The sequence below is a fragment of the Clarias gariepinus genome, chromosome 13 (genome assembly GCF_024256425.1).
Source record: "Clarias gariepinus isolate MV-2021 ecotype Netherlands chromosome 13, CGAR_prim_01v2, whole genome shotgun sequence".
NCBI lineage: Eukaryota > Metazoa > Chordata > Actinopteri > Siluriformes > Clariidae > Clarias > Clarias gariepinus.
Window position 1 is genome coordinate 3,721,167 of NC_071112.1, and position 22,944 is coordinate 3,744,110.

At 40.8% G+C, this 22,944-nt stretch overlaps 1 protein-coding gene across 3 annotated transcripts in view; it reads right to left on the reverse strand.

Moving 5' to 3' along the window:
• The window catches only part of rps6ka1 (ribosomal protein S6 kinase a, polypeptide 1), an 87,801-nt gene extending 69,291 nt beyond the window's left edge, over positions 1-18,510 (reverse strand). The window contains exons 1-2 of one of the 3 annotated variants that reach the window (XM_053509416.1): positions 18,370-18,510; positions 18,039-18,277 (exon numbers count right to left, since the gene is read on the reverse strand). In XM_053509416.1, coding sequence (XP_053365391.1) covers positions 18,039-18,101 — 63 coding nt within the window. In that variant the 5' untranslated portion in view covers positions 18,102-18,277; positions 18,370-18,510. Of the gene's footprint in view, positions 1-13,643; positions 13,686-18,038 lie in introns of those variants that run through there. The other 2 variants (XM_053509415.1, XM_053509419.1) reach the window with 2 other exon arrangements.
• Positions 18,511-22,944: the final 4,434 nt, after the last annotated feature.

The window sequence follows — 22,944 nt, forward strand, 5'->3', positions numbered from 1 at the left end:
GCTCGTGCACTACTCATAACAACCCTCTGCGGTGGCGGAGCCGGGGCTGAGATCCAGTACGATACAACTCCGTCTCTGTGGACCGTGCGTGTGACAACCACGAACGAGAACTTCAACACGTGTCCCTGTGCCGAGAAACGAAATGTAAAATGTAATGTAAAAGCAGATTGTCTACATCGTCTCTTTGTAGACTTTTACAGAAGAAAGATGTTTGTTGGTTACAGTGTGTAGAACAGGGACACCAGAAAACTTCCAGGAAAGCAGGCGTATCCACATTTATCTGACTTACAGGAAACGATAAGGTTTCATAAGAACACTCTTTATATCTTGTGTTTATTCTTTAAGAAAAAACGACTGCAACAGCTGTAAGCGCGTTATGTAACGTTTAATGGGCCGATTTGGAGTAAACAAGTTTTATTTGTTTTCTGCTGTGCGGAGAACATGTGGAAATTATTATCCATGGGAACGACACACACGCTACAGATGCAGTACACATCGTATACGCTGGTGTATTTCAGTAATTTCCTCTAGACCAGGCCCCCAAAACCTCCCCGACTTCAGGGCGAGACGCTGCTCAGGCGTCAGGTCATGTTAATATCTGGAAAGAGTTGGAAAGTGGACGTTATTGTAAAAATGTAAAGCACGATCTGAAGAATGGGATCTTCTACAAGCACATTCTGTACGTTTGTTAGGATCAGGTATCACTTTATTTACTAGTGTACAGTAAAGTAAAGAGTTTGTTTTGTAGAAATCGTTAAAAGGTTTAAAGTCGGCCTCCGGATGGCGCGGTGGTAAAGTGCTCATCGCGAGTTCGATCCCCGGGTGATGCTGTAACCTCTCGCAGCCGGAGGTCTGGAGAGAGCTGATTGGCCGAGCTCTCTCACAGGGGAGGGATGAGAGGTACTTACCGTAGCGCTCCAACATTAATCGCGGCTCTACAGCCAATCAGGGGCTCAAGCGAGCAGATAGCGATGTTCTCCGCGTGTGTTACGCCGCCCACAACGGTGCGTGAGCAAGCGTCCGAAGCGACATGGGCAAACTCGATGACGGAGCGATGTGCCGCGCCATCTTGTTTCCTTTTATGCTTCCTTTTGAAAAATCGAATGCCACCCCTCCAAACGAATATTCGAATATTTAAACATTCTGGTCCAGCCCTAGTAAGGTTGAGTATCGTACGCCTTGTTTAAACTAAGTTGTAAATCTTTCGACCTTGTCAGACAAATACACTCCCTGTTCGGTAATCGGAGAGAGAATCACAGATGAGAAATCGTGAGAAAAGATGAAGTATTGTCTTAATCACTTATACCACTTCAGCGTTGTTATTTTAGCCAAATTAGCCGAACTAATCCTAGTACAAATATTCAGTTTCATTATTTTTTTCTAATTCCTATCTATTTGTGCAGGTGTTTGTTTACATGGAGACAGTAGCGCATTAGTAGATTATTAAATCCGACACATATAAAATCGCTTTTACTCAACATTGTGATTTTATTTATGGTGCAGGTTAAACTTCAGGCAGAGATCTAAGGACTGCAAAACATTCATTAAATTCTGTCCAGTCGTCGATTTAAGACGCGCCCACAGTTTGATGCATGTGTCAAAACTTCTGGTTTATAATCTGGCACAAACCGGCTCATAACTTAACATTTTGATTTCATTTATTCATTTATGTGCAGGTTTAACTTTAATACCTAAGGCCTGGCAAAGTTTTATTAAATTCTGTCCAGACAGTTTTGCGTGATGACAGACGGAGACGGGACTTTTTCTGAGACTGGTTTCGGGTCCTCCAGTGTATGAAAGGTGAAGATATCATTGAAAGAGCGAATTCTGACCAACATTTCTTTTATATATATATATATAGATGATGCATGTTTAAACGTACGGGGTTCCCCATGTGACGTTCTTTAATGCAGCATGTACTGTATTGCAGATATTTCTGAATACCCACATACATTCTGGTAGACCGTAACTGTGAATGTTTTCCTCTTGTATTAACACGCTGGATGAAGCCAAGGTGAGAAATCCGCATTGTAACAGAGAGAGTCCTTGTGTAGCAGAGACACCAAGGCCTGCCAGTGAAACCTTGACCTTGAAATCTGGCAACTAATTACTCACTTCCTTATCTGTAAAGCGATTTTATATTGTATTCTCTCCAAGAAGAACAGAGCATGAGACATTTGTTGGACAAAACCTTGCAGGAGACTCACACAGGATGCAATGAAAGCCTGGACTCACTCGGGTTTCAGTTAGAACCGGCGATCCACAGGGACAGGAGGCAGAACAAACTACAGTGTTAATGAAACAAAGTTGGTAGGGCATTACACAAATAAACAAACAAAATAAAAAAAACGTGGGTTTTTGGGTTTAAAACTTGAGAGAATTTGTTCTCTTCAGTTTCTGACGCACTATTTGGGTACATCAAGCGTTTTAACCTCATTGAACAGACAGCGGAGTTCATTTATTGCAGCTTTAGGGCATTTCTATACTTGGGAAGAACACCTCCGTCTGCACGCTGCACCAGTTCTAAAGTTGTTCGAGGCAGGACTCATATCAGATCAGACTCGTCCTACTGAGGAGGTCACTAGAGCTGTGCGAATTCATCAACAATGCCATTTAATTGATCTGAAATGGGGCGGCACGTTGGCGCAGTGGTTAGCACTGTCGCTGTCCAGTATAAAAAAAACTAAGGCACACATTAAAATAAATAATTAGACAAAAACACTATGTTGTGCAACTTTACTTTCAAAACCGACAGCTCAGACATAACATAAGCCTTTAGTGATCTTGTGTCGGGTGAAGGCACTCCAACCCCTTGAGTAGTGTAGTGGATGCTTTCTGCTGAGATGCTGTAGCATGAACGACGTGCTACTATGGTATGCAAGCTCGATCTTGCAACAGGTACGACACAGTATAATCTTTTTTACTTTTTAATTTAAAATCATCCCAAACCCTTCCATTTTGCAGCCCGCAGCAGGACGCTCCATCAAATCAATACACAGCGAATTGTTTGCGTCTCCTTCCGCTTTGTGGGTGACGTAAGCGCTTCTTCTTTGTCCGTGTTTACTGGCGGCTTGCATCCGCAATATTATATTTGCTAAGTTTGTTTCGAACTATAATGAAATCTAAAACAAAATAATATACAATTGGGATATTTATAAAATCCTGACGCTTACAGAATCGCAATACACATCGGTATTGTAGTAATACTGTATTGGGTGATTCCTGGTGAATCTCATCCTAAAACTTTTGTACTGTTGAATAAAAAAAATAAAAAAATAAAAAACAATGGCCGGAACATCGACCTGAATCAACACTATTGCCCAGGAATCATGAAAGTACCAAAAACAGAATGTAATGAGCCATGACCTTGGATTGCAACAACACCAGACGCCGAAAACCTTGGCTCATCTGAAGCGGCGTCTATTTGTCAACAGGACCGGGGATCGGATTCGGACCGAAATCAGCATTCGCACTTTTGTACTGGACTCTGAATTCTAACCTTTTTCTGTCCTTAAGTCTGAAATAAATAAATAAAATAAAACTAAAGCGTGTAACTTTAGCCTTAGACTTACACTCCTACAGTAGTAAAAGGTTACGATGCATTTTTGCTTTAAATTAGCAAAGAAAATCCAGTGTTTCAAGTCAGTATGGATTCATGAGGTTTGACGGGTCTGGGCTTCAGGTTTACACAGACTCGGTGAGAAAATCCATTTCCTCGGTGAGAAAAAGACAAAGAAAAAAAAAACACCGACGTGTTGTGACCAAACCGCTTTCATGCTTTCTTTTATAGACTACACAATCCTCTTTAAACTAAAGCCTGCCCTGTGGAGGCATCTATAATTCTACAACCACGCATTTGACAAAACCCAATATTCAACCCAGAATGGTGGATAAAAAAAAAGAAAAAACTTAAAAAGTTTTTTAAAAACAACAGCAGGTTTCTCCATTAAGATGGTATCAGTGAATCGAGAAAACACAAGGAAATGGTGCGGTTATGGCTTCACTGTACAAAGAGCCAGAACACCACCACAGGGGAGTTGTCTCCGTCTCTCTGTCTCCAGCGTATGCGGGTCGATACACCGACCCGTCTTCACAAACTACAGCGTGTAAGTGCTGGTCTGAGATCAGAACCCTGTTACAATACGTCCCGACACGTTTCGCTCTTTTTAAACCACAGCGATTTTCCAACAATTAGATTTCTTTTTTTACCCAAATTAAACATTGCCAAGTTCTAGTTAATGTTGTGGAACGTCTCTGAGACAAGTTAGGTCCTGTATTAAATTAGGTTACAGCAGCTACAGTATGATGTGTTCCCTCCCCGGCACATCCGCTCAGGATAATAAGACACAAATCTAGCTTGCACAGTTGGCGAGAAACTGCGAAACTTAATTAGCTTAGCTTAACCTCTGACACTGGAGACTCCTTCCAGAAAATGTCACCAAAGAAAGTGTTTTTTTTTTTTTTATGTGTCTATGCAACATATCTGGAATACACCCCTATGTACATTGTTGTTACTATGGAAACTATGATAATGAGTTTACTGTACTTTTCGCCAGCACTACAGTCAGAGCTGCAGTTACAGAAACCTGAGCAACACCAGCAGACCAAACAAGAACTGAGAATTTAATAGTGATAAAATTTACTTCCTGATTGGGTTTTCACACCCAGGATTTGCTCAGAAAAATGGTTACATCATTGGATCATAGAGGTGTGAATCATAGGTATGATAGACTGTTTGATTGGATTCGACATCGCTAACGATAACTGATTTGTCTAAACCAGAGACGCATTCCTTATAGGTTTTAAAGTATTAAAAAAAAAAAAAAACTAAAACATTAAACTGCCTATCTCAACACAGTGATGTTGATTGTTCAATTGTCATGTTTTGTGCAAAGCAATAATTTTCTTGGCCTGCCAATATTTTGCACCAAACTCCATTTCAATAGGTGGCAGTAATGCACCAATTGCATATAAACCCCGAAAGAAGAAGCAGCACTCCAAAGTGCACTTCACAGGGTGCTCCCTACTCCTTGTTGGCGAAGGGAAAAAAAAACATTCAGAACACCCTGCGAAGTCACCAGCGCTGACGTCACTTCCTTTGTGCGTTATCATGGTAACAGAAGCACCTCGGATCGCTGTCGCTGCCATTATTTAGCACTACTTCGTAGGAAACTTCAGGCCAATCTGGAACGCACCTCAGAGAAACATAAGTTATTTTGCAAGTTCTTTAAAAGCAGTCTGTACTTTATTAATCGATTCTGTACGATCTTTTCCCGGGAAAAGTGACTAAGATTTAAATAGATGCATTTAACCAAGAAAAAAACCTTTCAAACATGGTCAAAAATAAAGCTTTTGATGAACCGTGGCAGAAATATTGAAGATTATAAAGCAGTTAGTTCTGATCCACTAGTCTGACAGTAAAGAGAGAGGAGCACTTTCAGGTTTTATTCAGGAACTGGACTTGAATAGACGCAGCAGTAATGATGCAACCTGAAGTGATATATGGAGATATTTCGGTTATAAAGTGGGTGAAAAGGACAAGCTCCTGACACGGCAGCACCGCTGTGCACGCGATATTTTAAAGCGTATTAAAGCTGGTTTTTCACGATTCTAGCTCCTAAAAATAAACACATAAAAAGGACAAATTATTTTTTCAGGACAGGTATTTTCTTTGAACAATTATTGGATAAATATGGATCACCCGGACAACCATGTACGATTAAAGTCGTCTACTTTGCAGGATATCTAACCTACTGCGGTGTTAAAATACACTCTGTGAACAGGATTTATTTACTTTTTATAAAACTGTGTATTTTATTGATGAGGTACTGAGTGATTACACACGTAAACTTAACTCATAAAACCCAGGAATAGTCTTAGCAACTACATTAAGGTGCTTTGAAAAAGTGCAAGATCATCAGTAAACACTGCAATCATCCTTTTCAGGAATGGAACTTTCGGCTTAAAATATGAAAACTAAGGTTGTCAGACGACGAATAAAAGGATGAACTAAAATGATGCTTTTTTTTTTTAACTGGAGACACTTAAACTTAAATGAACAAATCAACTTGGGCTAACTAGCCTACGTTTTACACCACATGCTATAAAGCTACTAGAGTACCTGTCCCCCTTAAAATTTGGAGGTAGAGGTTCACAAGAATATCCTTTTTTATTATTTTTTTTTTAAACTGCATTATTGTATTTTTGTGTTAAAGGTGTACAAGACTCTTTTTGTCGGACTTACAAACAAATCTGACTTATGAACATGCTCCAAGACCAGAACTCGTTTGTAAGTCGGGGACTTTTCGCGATCACGTCAGGCTCACGACTGCGAACAAACCATAGCCGAGCTGTTGTTCAGTATAACCACAAACTTGTGCAGAAAAAAAAGATGAGCTACACTGATTAAAATAAGTAAGTAAATAAATAAATAGTTTAGGAAATCAGAACATGCTAATGTGTGAATACTGAACACACACACACATTCTTGTTTTGCCCTTTCAACAAGTTGGTTGAAAGTTTTAAAATCAAAAGAAGTATTTGGTATTCAGCCATGAGAGGAAGGAAGGAAAAAGAGAGCAGAAAAAAAAGAGAGAAAGATCTAAAAAGAGTAAGAAAGTAAGTGGGGGGGGGGTAAAGAATTCAAGGCTGCATTGCTCAATATCTTAAAACGCTTCCTCATCGATTCCTTTCAGAAAGAGAAGGAACACACACACACACACACGCACGCACACAGTTTTATTCTCGCAGAGCTTCAGGGCACAATAACAGCACGCAAGCAAAGGCGTTACCGTGGTAACTGCACAAGCTGCTTCGATATTCAACGGGAAACAGGACTTTGGCCCGTGTCTAGTTAACACAATGCGACAAAAAAGTCATGACACAACCCTGTGCAGCAGATCAATCAATACCACCACACACTTTGGCAATGCATAAAAGAAACACTTTAAACTCGATTAAGCTAGCAGACCCGCGTGCATCCCAGTGGTTACCATAGAAACGATAATATTTTACGTTAAAATAAAGCTGTGCTTTAGAGTAAACCAGCGGAACTGTCAGAGCCGCTGTTAAGGCACGGGGTGTTCTAGTGATTATTTCACAACTTAAAGCTCTCTCCTGAAACTGGTGTTTCGTAACACTGGATGCGATATTCGGCTCCGCCTCAGGAGCTGAGGCGACTGCAAACAGCTTGCGCTGGGTTTGTGAAAATCACTGATGAGTCAGGAGTGTGTTCCTGGCAAAGCATCAGTAGACTGAAATCATTCATTATTAATACATTAGGGACATATGCCTCGGCTGACTCCGATCAATCACGGGGGGGAATAATGGCTGTGCAAATGGCGACCTCCTAAAAATAGTGCAAAAAAAAAAAAAAGTGCAATATTTAAACCTAGAACTATGCTGGTGTGTTAAACTCCCTTTATTCCTTTATATAATCCTCTGCTACAATAATGCACTTATCACAGTGTTTCACTAGTGCTTGGACACCATCAAGGTAGAAAGTTTTCTCAGTACACCGGATCCACGTTCGGACTGCCAGTCTGATACACGTCTGAAACGCCGGCCTCCCAGGAACTCCTGTAACGACTCAAACATGTGGAATTGTCTTGGAGCAACGTCAGGACTGTAGATGTCAGGATGTGGCGATGACTCCCAGCCGAGTTCCTGTAACGTGCAAGTGGTGTTGGTACAGTTCATACAGAGACAGATGCGTCTCTTCCGCAAGGTGGTGACAAGTTCCACTCTCTGAACGTTCACGGGAACGACTGCAGCCGGCTCCAAACCACCTCGGGCCGCCATCATCATTCACAGACGTACAGAAATGTTTGCACATGAGTCTCATCACCTCGATGTGTACTTCTGTAAACGTGAAATGCTTTTTAAACCTTTTTACATCCACAGGAATTTTTAGCCAAGAAAAGTCCTGGTTTGATTTGAACACTACAATAGTGTCACTTAGTCTATAAATGTTTTTTCAAATTTTTTTCGAAAAAAAATCACAGTTTTGAAATCACCAATCAGTAACATGTGTTGAACATTTCATCGTTTAAAGCGAAGCTATTATAGAAAATTTTTTTTTTTTCCAATTTTATATTAGCCTGGGGCTTAAACAAACCAATAGGATTTTTCCCCTAATGTGACCTCATATTAAAGGATACCTTTCCCTTGACCTCAGCAGTATCTCATTTAGGCCTTGTTCACACGGACGTTAAGTTTTTGGATAAACGAACGTGCTCTGAACGTCCTAGACATTTATGTTGTGTTTTGCAGTGGCGCTTGATTGACTTCTACACCGGCGTTCGTTTGTCTCTGTCTAACGCCAGCCTGCAGCCCAAGTTGTAGTTTGTGTGTTAACCTGTGGGGGCAGTGTGTCAGGAACTGGATATGAAAGCCCGCCGCTACTGGGTTCACACTCTGACTGCACAATGTCGGATTAAAGGAAGATTTTTTGTGGTTTATGAAGAAATGCGAAAATTTTCGCCTAAGTTTTTCAACAATGAATTTTTTTTACCTTGCCCTTTTCCGCATTTCCCTACGTATAGCATGTAGGATCATGGGATATATCCGGTCCTCCGAAGCGTAAAATGAATGCGAAGAAAACGAACTAGAAGCGGTTTCCTTGCGTTCGTTGAGTTTTGAACGCCAAGAAAAAGCTGCATGCAACATTTTTTTAATGCCGTATAAACACACAGCCGAACACTCTCATTGACTCCTACGTGTAGAAAACACTCGCCGCTTGATCCGCGCTCACCGGACGCTACAAACGCAAGAAAAACGCTCGATTTTACGCCCGTGTGAACAAGGCCTTACACAGACACTGAAACGGCATGTTCGGAAAAGGAGTTAAATAAAAGTTTAAGGAGTTTGAGATATGAAAAAAAGCATAATCTGACAATATTTCCATATATTATATTGGAACATTTAAACATACATTGGGGGGGCTCTCAGACTTGTAAAATAGTAAAATATGGGACCTTTAAGAATAAGGAAGTAAAGGTACGCAGTCGTGGTTTTCGATACAGTGAAGTGAAAAGCGCCAAAATTTTTTAACTTATTATAAAGTTAGTACAGTGTATATACAGTAGCAACCACTAGAGGCAAAGTTTCCAGAAATAAAATCCACCTTTATTGTCTTTACTTTTTTTTTTTTTTATCTAAATCTTGTCCATGTTCTTGAGCGGCAGAACCGGGTGACCACATAAAAAAAAAATTCTCAGCGTTAACCGAAGCTGTACATGATGTGCAAGTGACAAGATGTATGGGTGTTCCTAATAAAATGACCAGGTATTGTGTATGTACAGAGTCACGTGGGGGAAAAAAGTCTCACAGGTGCTCAAGTCCATACGATTTTAAGATCCATAAACAAGAAACTGCTTTCTGAAACTGGATTCACAAAAGGCGTATGAAATATTGCTAAAGATCAAGACATGACCGATGATTAGCAGATACTTAAAAAATAAAATAAAATAAAATAAAAATAACTACACAGTGTATAGATTTAATTATTATGGCTATGTTCATTTTAACCCCGAATGTGTTCCATGATCATAACGCTAAAAACGAATCCGTGATCACTTTGGAGATGAGACTTTAACATTTTTTAATAAATAATAATAATAATATAAATAAAAATGAATCAGCCTGCAGTTCCACAGTGGATTCGTCCAACCGTGTTAAGATGCCATAATAAAACACTTCCTGTTACATAAGTCTGTGTTTAATATTATATAACCTCAGGATACCGTTCTGGTGCAGAAGAGAAAGTAAGTTCATGAGAGGAACGAGAAAGAGAAAGAGTGAGACTAAAAGAGAGGAGAATCTGATTTACACTTGAGCGTAATGGATTATGGGTAACTATAGTCCGGCGATGGCATTTAAAGGATCCGAAATCCTCCGAGTGAACCAGCTGACTGATTCTGTGACGCGTTTGCATTCGCCCTTGAACCTGAGACCATGCGGCGCTCTTCTGTCCCACAGCTAGTTATTTCTCTTCCCACAATATTTCCAAACAAACTCCGTAGGAAATCAAACAAATATAAAGACAGACGACGTCTACATGCTGTGTTAAGGGAGATTTTGCTTTGCCTTTAACGGCCGCGTGAAGCCGAAAGATTGATTACTGCTGAACCTTGAAATGCCAGGAGTGTCTCGTCTCAGGAGCAGACCTCGTTTGGGGGGTTGGGGGGGGGGTTAGTTTCTCATGCATGTCCCGCTCATCTAGGTGGAACATTACTACAAATTTGCAAGCATCAAAAATATGGATTGGGAGAAAAACCCTAAGGAACTGGATTAAGAAGTGAGTGAAGCAGCGTCCGGTGCATTACAGTATTAACACCTGGAAGGAAGTAATGTGGTCAAAAAAAATTAATGACAGAACTGTAGATTTAAAATTAAGTTGCATTGTTAGATGAAAAAAATAAATAAATAAAATGCAAAAAATTACAAAGAAATAAAAGAAAAATCACACGTGTTTAATAGTGGAAGTAAAAGCATTTCCACACACACATATATACAATGTGATGAGAACTCAAGACTGGGACTCAACAGCTCCATGTCCATAAGAAAAATCTCTCGTTAGTGAGACTCATTAATAAAAAAGTCTACAGTTTGCTAGGGAGCATAAAGACTGGACTGTTGAAAAAAAAAAAAAAAAAAAAAAGATAAGCGCATGAAGCGTCATGCATAGTGTCCAGTGTACAAGCCTCTGGAGTCAGTGTTATGATCTGGGGTTGATCAGTCGCTCTGGTCTAGACTCAGTAATGTTATGTGGCAATAAAATGAAGTCAGCTGACGACCTGAACGTACTGAATCACCAGATTATCACATCTGTGGGACATATTCCTGGACTCTAAGTGTAAAAGAAAGCATAAGGATCATTTTCACACACGAACATTATGATGTCGTGTAAGGTCGTCTAAACCCCGGCACGGTTAACGTTCAACCGTAATCGAAGCTAAATGCGATCCGAGGACTGAGCAGTGCATGTCCGAGTCTGATCGGTTCTCAACGCCATCATCATGTACTGATCACAAGGCAGAAACAAGAACACGGAATGTGTAGCGGTAGTTTTCCGTTTGAAAGTAATGTTTCAGGTGAAAGACTTCACAGGCCCCGCTAGTCTCAGACGCTAGTCTCAGGCGCGCTAGTCTCAGGTCTTTAAAGTGGAAAGATAAATGTAAGGTTTAGACTAAACAGCAATCATTTAAAAACTGTTTGGAAATATAGAGGGAAGAGACCTGTGTGTGTGTGTGTGTGTGTGTGTGTGTGTGTGTGTGTGTGTGTGTGTGTGTGTTTGTTTAACGCTGCCTGGAGACTAAACACACTGCGCACTCCCTCGAACTGTCCTCCAGAGTGAGAGACAGAACACAGAGAGGAGAAGAGGAGAATCAGAAAAAGAGAGAGAAAAAATGCAAAGAAGAAAAGAGAGAGAGAAAGAGCACAAAGACGAAGAGACATAAAAAGAGAAACAGTAAAGAAGAAATAAGAAAGAATGAGAATAAAGAAAAGACAGTGGAAATAGAAAAAATACGTTTTTTGAAGAAAAACAAAAAGAGATGAAAGAAAGAGTAGGGGAACAAGAGAAAAAGAGTGCAAAGTGGGCGGAGTGTTTAAGGAATTGGGACTACGGTTCAGGAGGTCCAAGGTTCAAATCCTACAACAAACCTATTGTCCCTGTTGGGCCCCTGAGTAAGACCCTTAACCCTCAACTGCTCAGATGTATGACGAGGTAAAAATGTAAGTCGCTGGATGAGGGTGTCGGCTCAATACCGAAGTGTCGAGTTGAAAGAAAGAAAGGAAAAAAAAAGTGAGCCAGCGAAAAGAGAGTAAAAAGAAAAGTGGGAGAGAAAAAGTGGAAAGAAGAAAAGAAAGCAGAAGAAAGGAGAAAGAGCAAAAAGATGGGAGACGCTGAAAGCAGGAGAGAAAAGAACGAAAGAGAAAGATGGAGAAATAAAGAGAAATAGTGAGCTGAAGAAAAAAAGAAAGGAAGGAGAGAGATAAATAAAGAACAGTTCAGGATGTGAATGTCTAACTCTCTCTCACCTTTGTACCTACTTTAAAATAATCTACACAGTGAGCCGCCCACACACACCCACATTCTCTCTCCGTCTCTCACACACACACACACACACACACACACACGCACGAGAATACTGAATAGCACAAGCAATGAGAGCGACTGGATGGAGCACTTGATTCTCAATATGAAAACACCAAACTCACTCACACACACACACACACACACACACACACACACACACACACACATCATGAACACACTAAAATGATTTGAGTGCAAAATTCACTTTTTAGTCATTTTTAGATGTTTACATACTAGATCAGGCACAAGAGCCTAAAAATCATTTAGCTTTTTGGGAAAATTTTTTTTTTGTACTTTTATCCATAAACGTAACATTTATCTACACTATTAACTATTTAGGTGGTGGTGATGAGCATCTCCATTCAGGCGTCTGACGATCAGACTCGATCAGTCACGCGAAATTAATCAGACAAACATGCTATCAACGTGATAATTAAAAAAATCTTAGAATTGACTGTACAGTGTGACGTGTTACACCATAAACAGTGTGACGTGTCGCGGATCAAGCAGTGATTGACGGCGCTCAGATCCCATGACATTCGCCAAATGATGTTTGAACAAGAAGAACAAGATTTTGTGCAAATTATATATTTGTATACACAAAGTTCTTTAATGCATTTTTGCTAAAAAAAAAAAAAAAAAGTTTTTTTGATTCCATCTTGCAGAATAAGTTCTTTAAAGTTTGTTCTTTACACCCGGGCAGTGTAAAGGAAACTTTAAATCTACACTGGCTGGTTGGGGGGTGTATCCTGGCATGGCTGTTACACAGAAGAACATCACTGCCACTTCCTCCCAGGCCTGAGACACTCTAAGTACAGTATATCTCTCCTGTTGCACCACACCGCATACACACAAAGCACAAAAGTCACTGCGTCACTTATCATGACCGGCTGACTGTCTGGAGTTACGGGTGTTGACGTGGCTCGTACTTCAACATAACGTCACATGATATCCAGGTGCAATACATCACCTGTTAATAATTACAACAAAGCTGGTCTGAGATATGTCTACAAGGCGTTCGAGTCAAACCAGGACTTTTGATTGCGCAGAATAACAAAACACAGTTCTGGGAGTTATAAACACTCTTTGCACTTATCCCGGTGTTTCACTCGTGCTTGGACCACCTGTCTGATTCCCGTCCGAGACGCTGGCCTCCCAGGAACTCCTTTAATGTTTGTCCAAACATGGGGAACGTGGCGGTCAGTACTGTACGGGGAACGTAGCGATGTGCAAGTGGTGTCGGTGAACAACCTGAACAACTTCTATATGCTGTTCAAGGAAAACAATCAAAGAAGGGGGCAGTGTGATGTGGAATGACGTAATGACCAAAGTGTTCCTATAACAAAGCGGATTCGTTTCCTTTAACAGGGCCTTATTCCTCTTACAGCACACAAGTTTGACCACAACTGAGTACTTATTATCGTACAGTATATCATATGTACAGAATATTTTATCTATTAATTTTATTCTTATTTGTTAATTCTAATGGATCAGATCTGAGAATTTAATAGGAAACGTGGTACAGGTAAGAAATCCAACCCACCTGGATGTAACGGAGCAGAAAATTCATTTAAACCACAGTAGTGCAACACTTTACCGTGCAGTTTTCCAACAAGGCTACTCTCGGTCACGTTTTTGATCCCGATCACGCCGAGGTGAGTATGAGCCCGAGCATGTCAACACACACCAACAACAAAGAACTGAATTCTTCATAAGCAAGCCTTTTCATGAAAACCTACAGCTGTGCAGTGCACAACACTTCATCTGAGCAATTTGGAAAAGGGTGTGTGTGTGTCTCTCAGTGTGTGTAAAAGGAGGAGGTTTAAGGAGTTGACCTCCAAATATAAACATGTTCATGTGGTATGTGGTTGCTAACAGGAAACGTTTCAAAGGCTCCGACTCACACGTCACCCGAACACAGCTGAACAAGCAGATGGAAAGAAAAAAACTTCCCAGACGTACTTCCCGAAACGATATTAGTATTATTAGCAGTAACATTAATATGGTATTATTATTAGTATTAATAATAACTTTATATTCTACAGTATATACGGTAGATACATGGGTTATGTCATCACTAGGGCTGTGCGATTACACAGATTACGCAATTTAATTGACCTTTTGTTGCTCGATTCGGAAGTTACCGGTCACCTCCCGATACGATATTATCGCAATACTTTGGTGCTAAGCCGATTTATATAAATATCCTTATTTAATGTTACATTTTTCCCCGATTTCGTTACAATTTTAAACCTAAAAAAAAAAAACCTATAACAAGTAATGAAATGCAGCCCGTTCCTTATAACATTAGATTTCTTTCTTAAAAACTAAGCACAGCATTGAAACACTAAAAACTAACTTCAAATACAAGAGTTTAATATTTAACTTCTAATTAAATTAAACAAAAAGCTACATTGTTACTGAGCATCTCTGTCTTACGCCTTAATTATTACTTCTAAACAAACTTATAAACTTATAATATAACAAGCACATAATTTACTCCCACCACGCGAGCTAAAAAAGTTTATATAGTTCAGAGTGCGCCACCTGTAGGATTATAAAAAAATTTTGACGTTTGACCGCCTTAAACGCCTCCAAGACTAATTAGCGCTGGCGGTAGTTTGAGATTGGTGTAAGTGTGTGTAATAAGACTTTCATCTCTATTATAAACATAAAAACTGTATAAAAGTAAAAATTGTTTTTCAAAAAATTTATTCTGGAGTCAGTGTGGCAATACACCACAGGACCCGTCTCTAGTAGTTAGAACCCGGTTCCCCCGCTGAGACTGTAGTTAGTACCCTGTCCCTGTTTAGAGTCGATTCACAGTTAAATTACGTAGGAATGGACTAAAAGTGTTGCAGGAAACAAAAGACTGTTTTAACTTTTCTTCTTATTTTACTTAGAAATACTTGAAGTTTGCAAGATTATTGTGTCTTTTTCTACCTTTGACACTCTAAATGTGCTTAGTGCAATACCGCCACCTACTGGACTGGAGTGTGGAGCAGAAGATTGACAGACGGAAAAAAACAAAAAAATCACTTTGTTTAAACAGCGAGCAACAAAATTTACACAGCACTTCAGTATTGTTTATTCAATACTTTCAGTAGTTTTTAACACTTTAAAAAACTCTGGTGAATATAGCTGCTTGAAACGCAGCAGACGGTAAGCCGTAGTGCTATTGAACCAAAACGCAATCAAACCATCAATCTACAAATGATTCATAGCTCTAGTCCTTACAGCCCCCCTGCTCCGCCCAACAAAAAGCAACTGATTACAAATCAACTGCAGCTGTTAGTCACTAGAATTAGCACTTATTCTTAATTTTATTAATTAACCCCGTCAATGAGATCAGGAATGTTTGCACAGCTGAATATAAAACACACATGCATGTGCTTGGCAAACATACTTAGCGGTATCATTTTCTTTTAAATTTTTTCCATTGCATGATAGGCTTTAGTAGCACGGCTTCGTCTTTTAGTACCTCATTAAGTTTGGAAGGTGCATGCGGTGTACCTTTAATAAGGTGCATCAGTGATCATTAATAAAATAACTGAAACTATGAAACACGTCTTATTGATGATACTACCCACGAGAGAAGCACAGGAACAACTTGGCACCTTTATTTCTGAATGTGCTCGCTTAAGAGTACTGTTCCAGTTCCAGTATAAGGAAAGACGCAATTACATTCCCTGGTTACTTCCTAGTAGTGTAGTGTTATAGTACGCATGTTTACTCTCCTGAGACTGTAGATAGTACCATGTTTCTTTGAGACTAACTGTAGTCATATTCAAGATTCTTTATTGTCACTATACCAAGTACGGCAAAATTAGTACCATGTATTTCTCCATCAACTGTAGCTTGTACCCGGTTTCCCTCCTGTAGTTAGTACCCTGGCAATCTACTTAAAATGTAGTTATATATTAGACACTTTATTGTCACTATACAAAGTACAGCAAAATTAGTACTCTGTATTCCTACTGAGATGGTATTTAGTACCCCGTGTTTCTCCCGAGACCGTAGTTAGTACCCAGCATTTCTCCCGAGACCGTAGTTAGTACTCTTTATTGCTCCCGAGACCGTAGTTAGTACCCTGTATTTCTCCCGAGACTGTGGTTAGTACCTGGTTCCTCTCCAGAGACTACATTTAGTACCCGATTTCTCACCTAAGACGTATAGTCAAGATTCTTTATCGTCACTGTACTGAGTGCAACAAAATTAGTACCCAGTATTTCTCCCGAGACCGCATTTAGTACCCAGTATTTCTCCTGAGACCATATTTAGTACCCAGTATATCTCCCGAGACCGTATTTAGTACCCAGTATATCTCCCGGGACCGTATTTAGTACCCAGTATATCTCCCGAGACCGTAGTTAGTACCCAGTATTTCTCCCGAGACCGTAGTTAGTACTTAGTATATCTCCCGAGACCGTAGTTAGTACTTAGTATATCTCCCGAGACCGTAGTTAGTACTTAGTATATCTCCCGAGACCGTAGTTAGTACTTAGTATATCTCCCGAGACCGTAGTTAGTACCCAGTATATCTCCCTAGACCGTATCTAGTATCCAGTATTTCTCCCGAGACCGTATCTAGTACCCAGTATTTCTCCCGAGACCGTATTTAGTACCCAGTATTTCTCCCGAGACCGTATTTAGTACCCAGTATATCTCCCGAGACCGTAGTTAGTACTTAGTATATCTCCCGAGACCGTATTTAGTACCCAGTATATCTCCCTAGACTGTATCTAGTATCCAGTATTTCTCCCGAGACCGTATCTAGTACCCAGTATTTCTCCCGAGACCGTATTTAGTACCCAGTATTTCTCCCGAGACCGTATTTAGTACCCAGTATTTCTCCCGAGACCGTATTTAGTATCCAGTATTTCTCCCGAGACCGTATCTAGTACCCAGTATTTCTCCCGAGACCGTATTTAGTACCCAGTATTTCTCCCGAGACCGTATTTAGTACCCAGTATTTCTCCCGAGACCGTATTTAGTACCCAGTATATCTCCCGAGACCGTAGTTAGTACTTAGTATATCTCCCGAGACCGTATTTAGTACCCAGTATATCTCCCTAGACTGTATCTAGTATCCAGTATTTCTCCCGAGACCGTATCTAGTACCCAGTATTTCTCCCGAGACCGTATTTAGTACCCAGTATTTCTCCCGAGACCGTATTTAGTACCCAGTATTTCTCCCGAGACCGTATTTAGTACCCAGTATATCTCCCGAGACCGTAGTTAGTACCCAGTATTTCTCCCGAGACCGTATTTAGTACCCAGTATATCTCCCGAGACCGTAGTTAGTACTTAGTATATCTCCCGAGACCGTAGTTAGTACTTAGTATATCTCCCGAGACCGTATTTAGTACCCAGTATATCTCCCTAGACTGTATCTAGTACCCAGTATATCTCCCGAGACCGTATTTAGTACCCAGTATATCTCCCTAGACCGTATCTAGTACCCAGTATTTCTCCCGAGACCGTATTTAGTACCCAGTATATCTCCCTAGACTGCATCTAGTACCCAGTATTTTTCCCGAGACCGTATTTAGTACCCTGTATTTCTGCAGAGACTGTAGTTATAGACTATTAATATATTTTGCTTAAGCACCACCAGAACCAAACTGTACCGCTGAACTTTAAAAATCAAAAAAATAAATCCCATTATTGGTGTATTACTCCAAATACATAGGAAAGTTTCAGGGCTCTAAACCCATGAACCCTTGGGTTCATGAACAGGAGAACATAAATCTGATCTTGTAACCTGATGAGGTTTGGGAGTGTGATTTATTCCCTAATAATGGGATTTATACACCAACACTCCATCTGACCGCGCTGTGGACACTGTAGGTAATAAACCTGGAGCAGGTGATCTGGGGTCCCCGTACAGGGTAATGATGAGGGTGTCTCAGTGTCTCAGTGTCTCTGAGGGTCTTACCTCCGTCTCCAGCTGCACCAGCTCCATCTTGGGCCATGGCTCTGCAAGCTGCGCGAGCGGCATTCTCGTTCGTTTGACGTGGCTTTTGAAGTGTAGAAATGTACCGGGAGGTTCTGTGTCGGGTCGGGTCGGGTCGGGTCGGTGCGGCTCGCGGATGGTCACTTGTACTCCACGTTACAGAAACGCAAATCCGTGCTGCATACAAAATGACGCACGCGCCGGGATTCCTCGCGGTGCTTCTATAAAACAAAATAATAATAACAACAAATAAAAACGAGCTCGCGGGCTGTTTTTAAATAATTATTGTTTTTTTTTTAACAATGTATTTTACACGCTAAAAGGAAGGCGGCTCCAGGGGTAACGCGATACTTCCGTGCTGCGCGCGCTGTGTTTCTAAATCCGAGAGCACACCGGCGTCACGCTCTACAGTAGCGCCTGCCTGCCTGCCTGCCTGCGAAGCCCTCGCGCTCTGAACGGAGAGGCGTAAGAAGCGCACGAGCCGTGAGCTCGAGCCCCGCGTGCACGCGCCGTGCAGCGCCCCCTGCTGGCTCAGTATTATAATTTTCCTAGAAAAAGGAGGGGGAAAAATGATGAGTATTCACAGCGCATCACTTTTCCCCATTTTTTGTTATGTCACAGCCTTATTCTAAAATGGATTAAATTCATTTCTTCCCCTCAGAATTCTACACACGACACCCCATAATGATAACATGAAAAAAGTTTATTTGAGATTTTTGCTAAATTTTTCAAAATAAAGAAAATTGAGAAAGCACATGTACATAAGTATTCACAGTCTTAGCAAACTTGAGCTCAGGCGCATCCTGTTTCCCCTGATCATCCTGTTTCCCCTGATCATCCTTGAGATGTTTTGGAGTCCTCCTGTGGTAAATTCAGTTGATTGTCAGGGTTGTCTCGGGGCACAAATCTGGGGAAGGTTCCAGAAAAATTCCTGCTGCTTTGAAGGTCCCAATGAGCACGGGGGCCTCCATCAACCGTAAGCTCTTTCTAGAGCTGGCCATCTAAACTGAGCGATTGAGGGAGAAAGGCCTTAGTCAGGAAGGTGACCAAGAACCCGATGATCACTCTGTCAGAGGTCCCCTGTGGAGAGAGGAGAACCTTCCAGAAGGATGACCATCTCATGGTAGAGTGGCCAGAGAGTCTCATCAGACCTGAGAATTTTGTTTCTCATGGTCTGAGGGTCCTTCAGGTGCCTTTTGGCAAACTTCAGGCAGGCTGCCATGTGCCTTTTACTAAGGAGTGGCTTCCGTCTGGCCACTCTACCATATAGGCCTGATTTAAACATCAACTTTAACACACACACACACACACACACACTCACTCATCTTCAATACCGATTTTTTTTTTAATATCCTGTGTACAGGGTCACGGAGGCCAGGAGCCTATCACAGGAGACTTAGGACACGGGGCGAGGTACAACCTGGATTGGGTTGCCTATCCATCGCAGGGCACACACACACACACACTCATTCATATATATTTTTTCACTTATGCTTTATTTAAAACCCCTTTCCAATCCACCGGATACGCACACTTACGTGCAATTTGAGAGCGCCAATTAGCCTAATCTAACCTTGGACTGTAAAATGTATTTGGACTGTGGGAGGAAACCGGAGTACCCGGAGGAAACCCATCAAGCACGGGGAGAATATGCAAACTCCATGCACACAGACCCACTTTAAGTGAACCTTATTATACTGGATGACAAGCATGAAACTTGATCTTGTTTAAATGCAACCATGTTAAGTTTAAAATAAACAAATTCAAGATTAATTAATTGATGTGTCTGCTGCGCCTCGATAGGCATGATGTGCCTGAAGTTTTCTCGAGTTTATTCACAGAGCATTTAAGTCTTTCAGGCACATACTGTACCTTGGAGCATGTACATCTGTTTCGAAGGTACAAAAGTAATTAATATGTTCAGGGTAGAATCAAGAGAATTAGTTGTATGGAGAGTCGGAGACAGACTTAGTTCATTCCAATTACACAAAAGAATCCCAGCAAGACATAGGAAGAATTATCATATCGGAAAGCACAACAAGGTTTTTTTGGACATTGAAATAGAACAAAGCGAGATGTAGAGGCATGAGAAAGTCCACACAATGTCAGAAAACCTTACCATCCACCCCAAGGTTTGACATGTTGTAATATAAGGTATTTCTGCTCACCACGGTCGTATAAAGAGTTTGCTTTTTTGTTTGTTTCTGTGAGCCGTATAGAGAAGGAATGAATGAGAGATCTCATCTATGCATCTAGTGTCCACTGCATGTGCAAATATACCATATGTGGCTTGTTTGAGCTGTTGTCCTATTTTTTTTTGTGTGTGTGTGTGTGTGTGTGTGTATGAGTCCTGACCATGGTGTTGTGGAATGGTTCAGCAATCATGTTCCAGTCTAAATCATAAAGATTACTATATATGGAGTCAATACATGACAGGCATTTAATTCCCAATGATTTTAAAGTGTTGACACAGTGTTTCATTATTTCTCTCAAAACAACAACTAGATGCAACGGAGAAATCCCTCTTTCAGATGGAAGGAAGGCGCTCATCAAAACATCCAGCCAAGTTCCTGATGGTTCCTCTAATGTATATACAGAATGTACTGTAAGTGTATATTTTACCCATTTCTTTGAAAAAATTTAAAGATTTTAGGGTAAATGTATGAGTTAGTGTTTTTCACTACGTTACTGAGAATTCATGTGGCTCGTGTGTAATGTTTACCCAGACATATTTTCAAGATTGGACAAAATGGAACGTCTGGTATGAAGTATGTGGGGCGTTCAAGTCAAACCGGGACTTGTGTCGAAATTTCTGGTGAATGGAGGCGTAAATCCATTTCAGAAGAATTCAAGCAAAGTAGAGTGATGAGACTCTTAGCCGCAATAAAACACTGAAACATTTAAAGTGTAAACATTTTAAAGAAGGCCGTACGTCCTTGAATGACAGATCCTTGATGGATAACTCGTCGCCAACTTGTGGAGGAGATAAATCTGCCACGTTATTGCCTCGGCCCCCCTACAGTCCTGACCTCACTATAAGACATTCCCACATGTTTGGGCAAACATTAAAGGAGTTCCTGGGAGGCCAGTGTATCAGATGTGATTGGGACTGGCAGCCTGATCATGGCTCTGATAGTATCCAAGCACTAGTGTAACACTGGGATAAAGGATTATTATTCTTCACAATAAAAAGTCCTGCTTTGACTCAAACATTGCTCCTTTTTCCCAAAATAAAGTCCTAAATTGTATTCCCATTTCTAAATCTCTAATTATTACCATGTGTACGTGAAAAAAAAAAGACAAATTGCCACAATTTAGGTAAATAATTTTTTTTTTCGTTTAAACTTTATTCAAAACCTCTTGCATACCAGCTGGGTTTTTTTTTCAAAAGGAGCCAGATGTTATTAGGCCCACTTTCAAAATGCTATTTTCAGTTTATTGTCCTTTTCCTTTTGTCAATTCCTCTGCTCCATTTCTGCGTCCTTTTTTCAGTCCGCCCCTTGCAGCAATCAGGCTGAAAGCCAACCACAAATCCTTACAGAAAAATGTAAAAGTAGAGTTATCCCTATTTAATGTCACATACTGTATCATGCAATAAATCTCCATGACTATACTGTACGCAAGTTTTATTCTAAGTCGATCTGTTTTCCCAACACAGCAGTTTATTTGTGGTTTTAAAACCATGAATCCAGTAGAAACACTTCACCCTGTGGCCTTCCTGTTCATATTGTACTTAATATAAGCTTTTGAAAACCACAAGAGAAGTAAAAGGCATTTAGAGATCAGGATTTTCCCTCTCTCTCCCTCTGTCTCTCTCTCGCTGTTTCTCCCTAAATGTCAACATAAAAACAAAACTATTTTACCATGGTAATGGCTCCACGATTAAAATTTTCAAAAAAATCGCATTATGATTATTTTGACACATATTGGTAGGCGGCCTTTCTTTCTGCAGGTGATGGATCTCAGGCTTTCTATCTGCACAATAAAAACAAGGCGTGGAGTGAAGCCTGGGGTCCGGATGTCTACAGAGAGCAGAGACGCGCGGCGGACCCTAAATGCGATAAGTCGCATGTGAGAGATGTGATGCTACTGTATACGGCCCTGGAACATGGGCATGAATGGAATGGTGTCCATTGATCGCCATGCTAAGGACAGCCGTGAGCGGACCGCTAGAGCTCCCGCAGCACTCTCGAATAGAGCATTAATGAACCTAAATGTTCGAAGCCCCATATACTGAAGTTGTTCATTGTACGCTGTATCATTTAGATCATTCAGTCCCAGCGAAACATAATATTCAGGGCCTCTTTCGAGTGAATCACCCTGTACTATGGTGGATCCATGGATGTGCCATGTATTATAGTTTACTATAGGAAACCACGGGACACACCGTAGCAAAAATGTCTTATAGTAAGTAACATAAGGATGTGGTTCTAGAACTGATAGACACACAGTACATTTCTGATCAAATGCATTACATTAGAACTGTCTGATTCCCCTTACTGTAGGTGTGGCATCTTTAATACACTATCTGTCCATCATACTTCTTCATATCTACTACTCAGTCAGACGCAGTGCTAATGCACTGGTCAGTTCCACCCGGGGAGTTTCCTGGATTGATTTAATAGAAAGTAGACAGACTGTACTCTTTACCATTATGCTAAACTATTTTTAATCGCATGACCTGATCTAGCATCCTTACGCGATGGTGTAACATTTAAAACAGGTTAGAGCTGTTGAGTAGTTTTTTTTTTTAGCTGTAAGGTGAAACGTCTATCAGGAGCCAGGACTATAAGACGCTAACATGGGAGGTGTTAGTCTTTCGGCTGCTGGCGTTGAGGGGTCGCCACAGCTGACCATCCGATCCGCACAACAACTTGGCACAGGTTTT